Source organism: Hydra vulgaris, chromosome 06, assembly GCF_038396675.1.
Source record: "Hydra vulgaris chromosome 06, alternate assembly HydraT2T_AEP".
NCBI classification, from domain to species: domain Eukaryota; kingdom Metazoa; phylum Cnidaria; class Hydrozoa; order Anthoathecata; family Hydridae; genus Hydra; species Hydra vulgaris.
This window is the reverse complement of record NC_088925.1, coordinates 52,231,204-52,242,500: the sequence shown is the minus strand read 5'-3', so window position 1 is coordinate 52,242,500 and position 11,297 is coordinate 52,231,204. Positions and strand designations below refer to the sequence as shown.

Below are 11,297 nucleotides of genomic sequence, written 5' to 3'. Positions count from 1 at the left end.
TATATATATATATATATATATATATATATATATATATATATATATATATATATATATATATATATATATATATATATATATATATATATATATTAGGGCTGTCCAAAAAAATTCAGTTCGAACAGTGGCTTCAATATTTGATCGATGATAGGTTTGTTTTCTACGGACTGTAGAACATGACAATGATCCATCATCGAGGTTCTGTCCACCAGCACTTGCAATTGCTGCTGCTAGTATAGTAAATTTTGTGTCAGATAAATTAATTCTGTCTAATGTTGATGAAACATCAGGCGAGTCAAGTATTGTATCTAAGATACATTGTCGTTTTGGAGTACTTGCTAAACTTGATTCAGCTGACCCTGAAGAACTTGCTTTACTGACTTGTTGTCTGTAATAAACAGGGATTTCTATCTCAAAATTTCTATCAACCATTTTGTCATTATCAACAACATCGTTATCGTTGTCATCACTATAACTTTCGTCATGTAAAGGTTCAATAACAGGAACTATTGCACTCGCACCAGATTGTCTTTGCTCTTCTTTTAGCTTTCGTTCTCTCTCTGCTTGTTTCCTTGCTTCATTTCTTTCTTCTAATTTTGAAAGTTCTTTGTCCTCTCCAAACATCACCATTTTTCTCTGACATCTCTGATCCAATAAAAATTCTTTATCTTCTTCAATTCTGATCATGGTTTCAGCATCCTTGTGGGCAATGTCAAAAAGTAGGCCAATGGTGTCTGTAAATGATTTCTCTCTCGATTTCTGAGAATCTGACAATCTGGATTTTTTTTTTTTTATTAATTTAAATTCCTGGACTAAAGTTTTCAACTTTAAGACTACATTCGGATGAAATGCTGTCGGAATACGGGCTTTATTCAAATAATAATCAGTTCATCAACAGTTGTTTTAAGACTTTCAGGCACTGACTTTTTGGTTGAATTAAGATGATAAAAAAATGTTTTTAAAACATCAGATGTTAAGGGAAGAACTTTATCTGGAAGATTTGGCTCTGGTTGTCCAATTAAAAAGATTTTGGTTTGAAGTCGTGTAGAGATAGCAACACGAGATGATGCTGCCATTTCAATGATAACTGAAATATTATGAGAAAATCAAAACTCAATACCATATTATACAAACTTATCATTCAGTTGTTGGTTTATGCAGCTGCAGCAATATATTATAATAATTATTACTAAAGAAATTAAATAAATATTTTCAAATTAGAAATTATTATTATCTGCACTTAATAACAAACAATACACTACCAGACTACCATGCTAGTTTTCTGTAATAGGTTACTAAGGTTAGGTACTATCAAAATATTAATACATTTGTTGTCAAACTGAAATTCCAAATAAAAATAATATTTATACTTGTAAACCTTTTTATTCTGTTTGAACAAATTCTAAATTGAGTTAAATAATAGTATTAAAATTATGAATACAAATTATTTTAACAAAATGATATAAACACAGTTGTTTTAAACACTAGCAGACATTTTTTAGTCTGGTGCCGTGATGACAGTTAATCTGCTGCACTTTAATTAATCTATATAGCACGCAATCAGACAATATTTCAGTGGAAAAAATCTAACTAACCAGGTTCTAGAAATTTTTGGAACTTTGGAACTTTTTACACGTTTTTGACGTTTTTCGTAAAACTTTATGGTCATTGAGCACCCCCTAAACATTATCTGATTGGAAAGATTTTTTCCACAGTCAATTACTATGTCAAATGGCACAAAATAAACAACTATGCATTCAAATCCGAGAAAATTTTTTTTTTCCTGTGTTCACATGAACAGCCCTAATATATATATATATATATATATTAGTAGAAAATCACTTAACAAAAATTTTTTTCATTTTACACTGTGTTTCATCAACAAAGATTCATCAGAAAATCAGAAAAAAAGATTTTCTGATGAATCTTTGTTTATGAAACAGTGTAAAATGAAAAAAAATTTTGTTAAGTGATTTTCTACTAATATATAATTGCTCTGTTCTTTTAAAAACATTGATCACTCTATTGTGTAGAATACATTTTAGAGTTGTTTAAATATATATATATATATATATATATATATATATATATATATATATATATATATATATATATATATATATATATATATATATATATATAAGCATCACAGTGTACACAAGGGGGAGAGGAGATCCTAAATCAGTAGTTTTACTTAATAAGTGTCGGGGCCCCGGCCCCGGTTAAAAATGAGACTTTTTGCAAATCCGGCCCAGGCAAAATTATAAGATTTAGCAGGGTTTGATAGCCGGGGCTAGAATTAAATTTATAATTGATGATGATGATGATGAGGATGATGATGATGATGATGATGATGATGATGATGATGATGATGATGATGATGATGATGATGATGATGATGATGATGATGATGATGATGATGATGATGATGATGATGATGATGATGATGATGATGATGATGATGATGATGATGATGATGGCCCCGGCTATATTTTATCAAACCCTGCCCCGGCCCTGGTCAAATATCAACCCCAGTCATTTACTAGTTTACTGCGTACATATTTTATGGATGTCCCTTTATTGAAATTGTGTCAAATTTAAATCTTGCATATTAAAATAACATAAAAATGAATGTATAAATGTAAAAGTTGTAAACATATGTAAAAAATTAATGTATAGATGTAAAAATTGTATGTGTATGTATATATATAAACAATTTTTTTTCCAAATTTTAATTTTATTATAGATTAAGTCTGCGTACTCCTTTAGTTCGTCTATATGCTGAGTTAGAAACCTTTCGTTTTCGTGCAATACAAGACACTCAAATGACAGTTGAAAAAATGGAACAGGCTCGCTCAGATTATAGAGCTCGTCTCTTGTGGATGGCAGACATTTCTAAAGAACTTGACCCTGATCAAAATAAAAGACTTGGAAAATTTAGGGATGTAAGTTATTGTAAAAGTATTAGTTTATCAAAAGTTTCATTCAATACTCTCTGCCAATACTTTAACTTTATCATTTGGTTATATGTTTTACCAATACCTCATCATTAAGGTCAGGCAACAACTTATTTTATTACCACTTTATTTAATACAATCTATTTTACTCCTTTCCATTTATCTACGACCTCATACTGTCTATATGCTTTTTTTTAACTTAGTTAATTTAACTTAGTTGTTTTACATATAACAAATTTTATTCTAGGTCCAAATTCAAGTTAAATCTGCAAAAGCTCTCTTTGATAAGTTAAAAGTAGATGTTGTTCAAAAAATTGATTTATTATCTGCAAGTCGTTGTAACCTTTTGTCTGCAACTTTAGAGCCTTATCAGACTGCAATGATAAAATTTTTGAGTACTACTGCTAAAAGTTATACAACTGTTTACACACAGTATCAGGGTCATCCTTCCTATCAATTTCAAATTTTAAAGCACATAATACCAAATAATGGTATTGCTGAAGATGAAGATGAAGAAGTAGAAAGCAATGAAGAAGGAAAACTTAGTCAAAACCAAAAATTGAAAAATCGAAAAGTAAAAAAAAATCAAAAAGAAAAAATAGAAAAAACCAAAGATGAAATTTTAGATAATAAAGATCATGATGTTGAATTAGTAGACAATGATGATGATGATAAATTGATTAGTTTTGATTGTTCCCCCGTCACAGAGGATGTTCCGATTCAAAAATCAGAGTTTAAATCAGAGCCTTCCAAACAGTCAGATGATTTGTTAGTTAGCTTGCAAGATTCTAGTCCGGTGTTTGGCGAATTTACAAATATACAAGACCAACAACCTGAAGGCAGTGATAATGGTTGATTTTGTTGTTTTATTTTTTATAAGTTGACTTTAATTGAATTGACTTGAAGTTTACCAATATAATTTATTTTTATAGTTTTTTTTTAATTTTTTTTAATTTTAATTCGAAACTTTTCATTTTATTTTTGATATTTAAAGGATTTGAGGATCTTCTTGGTCAGTTTGAAGAAAATAATGTTCCACCAAGTATGTCCGTCGGCAATTCTGATTTATTAAAGAAAGACCAGTGTGAGACAAAACGTAAATTTGATTTTTCTTTTTATTTACATTATTCAAAAATCAGGTTTCACAGAAAATCTGGTTCCAATAACTTACAAAACTTTACTTCTATGTTTACTAAACTTATTAAATAAGAAACCAATTCACTTTGCTTTCATCTTTTGCATTCGCTTATATTTATGTTTACAAATATGAGTAAGCAAATAAGTTTAAATTAAAATATTTAAAACAATAAAACTATTTAATCTTTAAAATTGTTTTTAATTTTTTAACTTTTTACACTTAATAACTGGATAGTTGGATGTTGAATATTGTATTGAGTTTTTTCATATTGTATTAAATACCGTATTGAGTAAATACGGATTGAGTAAATATTATGTAATTGCACTGTCATTGAAAAAAGTTTAATATGTTACTATACAGTTAATTAGAATTTAATTTAACAGACTTTTTTTGATTTTTTTAATCATTTACAATATAAAATTATTTTTACAAACAGTTTGTTTTAAAAATACAAACATTTATAAAATGATGCTAAATTTGAGGGTTTAAAATAGGATAAACTCTATTCAAAAAATAGTATAATAACTCTATTCAAAAACTTCTTTTCTATACTAGATAATTTTGATCAAAGTTAATTTAATATAAAGTTAAATTTCGAAATCTATAGAATAACGTAATTGACATTAATTTACATAAAAAGTTTATTTCAATTTAAAAATTGGTCTAACTAAGTATTTGTAGTCAACGCAAATTCCTATATGTGTTTCCCTAGCAATTATGATAATATTAAAAAAAATTGTCAGAACTATCTATTGCTGATTCGATGATCTCTTGCTACTGCGCATTTTTTTAAATATAGTAATCCAAGATGTATTGCATATATTAAATATGTTGCGTGTTGTGCTACAAATGACTATACTTGCAAAAAAAAAACGTTTTTTTTAATCTGTGTTTTTTTTTAAAGGTTTTTTTTGGTCTTTTTGAACTTTCGATTTTTTAGATTAAAAAAACTTATTACATGTTATATTGAAGCTTTTTTTACCTCCCCTCTCCCCCCTTGTCAAAAATTTGTCAAACTTCCAGAACACCCCTCCTCCTCCTTCTCCTTCTTCTCCTCTAATATTACGTCAACATTTGACTACTCTTCTTACCTCCCTCCCCCCCCCCTCCTCCTTACCACCACATCCCTTATCTAGAAAATTAAATGAAAGGAAACATCCTTTTTTTATTTTTTTTTTAAATTTAATTTATTTTAAAAAGTAACATTGTTGGTGTCAACTATTCTTGACCTCCCCGTTCCCCTTGTAAACAATTGTCAAAAGTTTTCAACTTTTCTTTTTTTGTTGACAAAATTAAACGACATATCCTAACTATGTTTAAAATTAATGGACATATCCTAACTATGTTTAAAATTTAATACAGTTGTATTATAAAAAAGTAACTTTACAAAACATAGTTTTGCTTATATTTTGCAGTGTTTTTTTTTTTACATTGATGTTCAAATAGTTTTAGTTAAGTAGGGTAGTAGACATTATATTAAATTAAAAAAACATGTATATTTCAAGGTTTATTTAAGATCTGTTTCAAGGTTCATTAATTTCTAAAATTTAAAGAATGCTAAACAAAAAACCCATAAAAAACATGTTTTTAGGAGTGCTCTGTTTTTTTGGCAAAAAATACGTGCTTTTTTTAAAAAAAAAAAATGCGTTGGTTTTTTTTGAGCCGGAACTCTACAAATGACACATATAGCATTAAGTACTTTACACATATAATTTATCTTTTCAGTTGCTTATATTACATACTTTACTTACACATTATATGCATACATAACATACATATTATATGCATGTGGCATTTTATATATACATATTTTATATGCTAAGCGATATTAAATTTGCTGAATAAACTATTAAATTTGTTGCATATAGTATTGCACGTATTAAAATTTTTTTACTTTATTTTTTATAGCGTGTTATTTAACTACACCTTCTGTGGATGATCTTTTATTTGGATCTCCAGTTCGCCAATTAAAAAATGATAATCAGCAAAGTGATATTGATATCCTCTCTGAAGTACTTTCCAATCAATCCTTAGGAATTAGTGATAGCGAATATAACAGTTCTTTTTCTTCGCAATGGCAATCTCTGTTTGGCGCAAAAGATTCTAAAACATCTTTAAATGAAGTTGCTCCTGCAATGGGGGGAAATATTGACCCTGGCATGAAAAGCAAAATGTTTATGCCGTCATTCTTGTTATCTCAAATGAGGCAAGTGGATCCTAATGCAATAAGTCAAGGCGGGGCTCCTAAAGATATAAACTCTGTTAAAGATAATTCCAAAGCTGAACGTGCGCAACCAACTAAACTTGCTAAATCTAAAGAAAATGATAAAAAAGGAAAAGATATGTCTGCCTGGTTCAACTTGTTTGCCGATCTTGATCCATTGGCCAATCCCGATGAAGTAGATGGAACGGTTAAAGGAAAGCAAGCTTGTTAATGTTTTATTGTCTGTAACACTACATGCATGTTGCTTGCGATAAGAAGCATCGATTTGCTTGAATCTGCATGCATAAATAGATTGTGCACCATAGAAACTATGGATTTGATTGGGAAGGAAACAAAGTTTAAATATGGTATATAATTTTGAAAAATCGAGTTCTAAATAGAAAAACAAACAGTTTTTTTGAGACTGTATGTTTTTTCAAAATGTGCATACAAGACAAACTTATAATCGGTTATTTTATTGATAAGATAACACAATTGATACTCGTATCGATAAGAAATCGTATAATCATTTGTCTTATCGAAAAGAATTTCCTTTTTTTTGTTGATTCGTATATATTATATATTTTAGAGAAATATCTCTTTATATGAAAAACATTTCTATTTATTTATTATATTACACGCTTCATGTAAAAAGCTTATTTTTAATAAAATCAACAATTAAAATGAATTTGTCTCCCTTAAAACAAAGTGAATATGATAAGGTAAGGTAAAAAATTACCTTATCATAACTAGAGTTTTTTTTATCTTCAATATGCCTTTAGGCATATTGTTAACTAATTTATGGTATATTATTAGTGTAATTGCATATCGTGATGCTTTTACAGCCTCCTACAGATCCTTTTTGTTCCGAGCATTTTATTTTTGTTACGTCATCTTTTACAATTTTCCGTAAATTTTCTATTGGACTCAAGTCTGGCTGTTGTCATGGCCAATAATAAGATAATTATTCATTTATAATTAGTTATTAAAATATTTAGCTGCGGCAATTAAAATAGTTATTTTAAATGCCATATTTCCGGGTTAGGTAGCAAGGTCGGAGAAGGGGTAGGAGTTTTGTAGAAATATTTTTAACACAAAAAGCGTTATATGTAAAATATGCATCTGATTACATATATAGTTTTTTTATTATCAAATAGTTTTTTTTTAAAATAGGGCATTAGTAGAGTTTATTTAATATGCGGAAGACATTAAATAATCTCTACAAATACCCCATTTAAAAACCGAGTGAAAAAGTGAAAATCCATGTTTTTTTGAAATAATCGCTCTCTTTTTACCAAGTTTTAGTTAGACTAATTTCAAGTTAATTTCATTCGACCTTGGTGCAACTAACACTGAAAGTTTTTTTTTTTGTTTTTTTGCATGAACAAAAACTTAAAAGATCCTAAAACCTATAAAAAAAATTCGTGTTTTTAAAATAGTTATTAAACTATCGGTAAATGTAAAGATTTATTTTTTATATAATATCAACATATTATATGTGTGCGTGTATGTATATATATATATATACGTACATTATTGGCCATTAATTGTTTTTAATATTTTGCCGTTTAAAAATATTACAATAACCATTTATATTTTACAATTTTTACATTAGTAACGACACGACTTCAAGAAGATCATGTGGATCTTGTCATGAAGCCCTTTACAATATATGGTTAATTTTTGATAAAAATACAATGTCTTAAGTGAAATAATAATAATAATAATACAACTTTATGCAAAAACATGTAAAAACCAAGATAAAATTTAAAAAGCCAAGATTAAAAAATAAATAAAATATACAAAATAGAACAACAACAAACAAACAAACCAAAAAAACAATTGAAAATGAATCAAAATATTTTCAATTAAAAATATAATTCTTTTAAGTTTTTGTTTGGAGCAAAAGTCAGTTTGGTAGAAAAATCAAAATTTGGTAAGATTATTTTGTTCCAGAGATAAGGACCTCGATAAGAAACAAAAAACTGGTCTTTGCTTTTATGGCAAAAAGAGGCAGTAAGATTGTTATTAATTCGAAGATTAAGTTTATTTTTAGGTTTCATACAATCAAGATTTTGTAATACGTTTGGCAACAAATTTTCTCTGCATTTAAACATGAAACATAAAATGTTAAAGGCATTTTGTTGATATACATTTAAAATATTCATTTCTTTAAAAAGTTGTTTCGTATGAAAAAACCGATTTTTAAAATTTATTGCGCGAGCTGCGTGTTTCTGATGAAGGTAAAGAGATTTTAGTTTTGTTCTATGAGTGCTTCCCCATATAATATTCGCGTAGTTTATATGACAATGTATAAATGAATAATATAATTGTGTTAACTGGTGTTTACATAACATATTTCTTGCTTTATAGAGAATTCCGATGCATTTAGCGATTTTATTGGAGGTATTATCAATATGATTTCTCCAAGATAGATTCTCATCAATATATACTCCAAGAAACTTAGTAACTTTTTCTCTTTTTATTATTATATTATCAATTAAAAGGTCTGGCATGATATGAGACAGTTTCTGTTTTTTTGAAGGTGGATAAAAAAGTGTCCATTTATTTTTTTCTATATTTAGAGACAATCTATTTTGTTTAAACCAAACAGATTTTAATTCATTTGTCATATTAGTAAAAAGCATACTAATATCTTTATGAGACAAAAACAAGTTAGTGTCATCTGCAAAATTTATTGTTGTTAAGTTTGATGATTTATGAAGATCATTTATGTATATTAAAAAAATAAGTGAACCAAGTATGGATCCTTGTGGAACACCACATGTTATATTCATTAATAGATGAGATATAGAATCTTTATTGTAAACAAACTGTTTACGGTTAGTAAGATAACTTTCAAACCATAATAGGGTTTTATCTTTAATACCATATGATATTAGTTTTTTTAACAGATGATTGAAAGTATCAAATGCCTTAGACAAATAAAGAAACACTCCTAGTGTAAAACAAGAGTCTTTAAAAGAGTCAGTTATATTGCGCGTTAGTTGAAGAATGGCATGCTCGGTTGAATTATTTTTTTTGAAACCAAATTGGTTTTCGTATAGAATTTTATTTTCAACAAGATATGAGTAGATTCGGTTGTACATTATTCTTTCTAAAATTTTTAAAAAAAACTGGAAGAACTGAAATAGGGCGATAATTTGTTATATTTGTACGTATAATTAATAACAATCCATTATGTTATTTTAGTATGAATATAAGTTTGAAATTAAATATTTTATAAACGAAAAGTCATTATTTCCTTTTTTTTTTTTTGTATTGAAATACATTTAATAATCACAATATAAATTTGTTATAAAGTACTCAAAATTAAAAACTGAAATAATGAAATTAAAGTAGGGGAGACCGGGGCTAGTTGGCCGCAGGGGTAAGTTGACGAACTGCTTTTATCTTCAGAGTCTTTCATCAGAAAGTAACAAAAATGACACAGAACCTTCCTTATTGACCATTTCATCATTCACTATAGTATTGTCAGGATTCGCGCATGTGCATGGGAGATATTAAAATTTATGTGTTTTTTGGACAAAAACATAACTTTTGGAACATCGCTTTCTTTTTACTTTACAAAGAAAATAGTTGGTCGTATGAAAAAAAAATTATTGTAAAATTTCCAGTCACAATTTGTTTACTATACCCAGTCAGACTTTTTTGCAAAGTTGCCGTTTTTCAGGATCTATAGACTGTTTATTGTAAAAAAGGCTTTCGGGGTAAGTTGACAAATTTTTCACGGAGTAAGTTAGCTCATAGCATTTACTATGGAAAAAAAAATATATTTTTATAAAATTAATTTTTTTTTTAAATTCTTAATAATATTGAAAAAACTTACTCTTACAAAAAAAATAAAAAAATTTTTTTTTTAGGTTATTTTTCACAGATAAAAGTGAGATACTGTTTTGGTTGTTATGCGTACTAATATTTGGTACCAGCTAAAACTAATATTAAATTTTTGGCTCAAATTTGTTGCCAAAATTAATAGTAAAAAATTTTTATTAATTTTGCACTTAATAGTACATTATTAATCATTTTTATAGTTCGCGCCAACTTACCCCGTGGTGGGGTAAGTTAGCGCATTTTTTTTTTTTTTTTGAGGGCCCGGGAAGGCATCAAGAATTTTTTTTGTAAATGAATGCAAATTTTATCAGTTACCCAAATTCATACTCTTTGAGACTACACTTTAACATTTTCAAAAAAATGTGCTGTTAGGGCTACAGAGCTTATTGAGTAAAAACCGAGCCAACTAGCCCCGGTTCCCCTAAGTCTTCATTTGTATAAAAAAAATGTGGCCAAAATAAACTAACCATAAAAACAAAATTAATAAACCTTAATAAAAAAATACTTACAAAACATAAAAAAAAAAGAATTAACATTTTGTCGACAATCCTTTTTCTTTTAAGCATTCATTGGTATGATTCGGCATGGAGTTTACTAAATTCTGAGTAATCACTTTCGGATCACTATTCAGTAACTTTGTTACTAATTCTTTCAGCTGGTCAAGATCGTTTATTTCAATTCGACCAAGATTGTGGTTTAACCCAGACCACAAGTTCTCTATGTTAATGAGATATAAACTTTTGGCAGGCCAAGACATGGTTTTAATGTTGTTTTCCTCAAACAATTGCTTGCAAATCTTAACAGCATATAGCATTTTCTTGTGGGAATATTCCCATGTCTTTTGGGAAAATGTCAATAGAAGGCATCAAATAATTATCCAATATCTCTAAATATCTTAGAGAATCAAGCCTTCCATCAAATATTTTGAAACGACTAACACCTTCATAGTTTATGGAGGCCCTGATGCCTGTACTACCACTACCATGTTTTGTTCTATTCGTAGAACAATTTAGGTCCATTTTGTAATTTGACTTTCTTCTCAGCATTACTTGGTTTTTTCTTAAATCAAATTCAACGTTTATTTTATCTCTGAAAAGATCGTTGTGCCACATGCTCATAGACTAAATTTTATGAGCTAAACACC

At 28.0% G+C, this 11,297-nt stretch overlaps 1 protein-coding gene across 1 annotated transcript in view; it reads left to right on the top strand.

Moving 5' to 3' along the window:
* The window catches only part of LOC100202579 (islet cell autoantigen 1), a 31,792-nt gene extending 24,810 nt beyond the window's left edge, over nt 1-6,982 (top strand). Inside the window, exons 5-8 of the mRNA XM_065800435.1 lie at nt 2,747-2,945; nt 3,205-3,808; nt 3,952-4,053; nt 6,004-6,982. Coding sequence (XP_065656507.1) covers nt 2,747-2,945; nt 3,205-3,808; nt 3,952-4,053; nt 6,004-6,530 — 1,432 coding nt within the window. The 3' untranslated portion in view covers nt 6,531-6,982. The remainder of the gene's footprint in view (nt 1-2,746; nt 2,946-3,204; nt 3,809-3,951; nt 4,054-6,003) is intronic.
* Nucleotides 6,983-11,297: the final 4,315 nt, after the last annotated feature.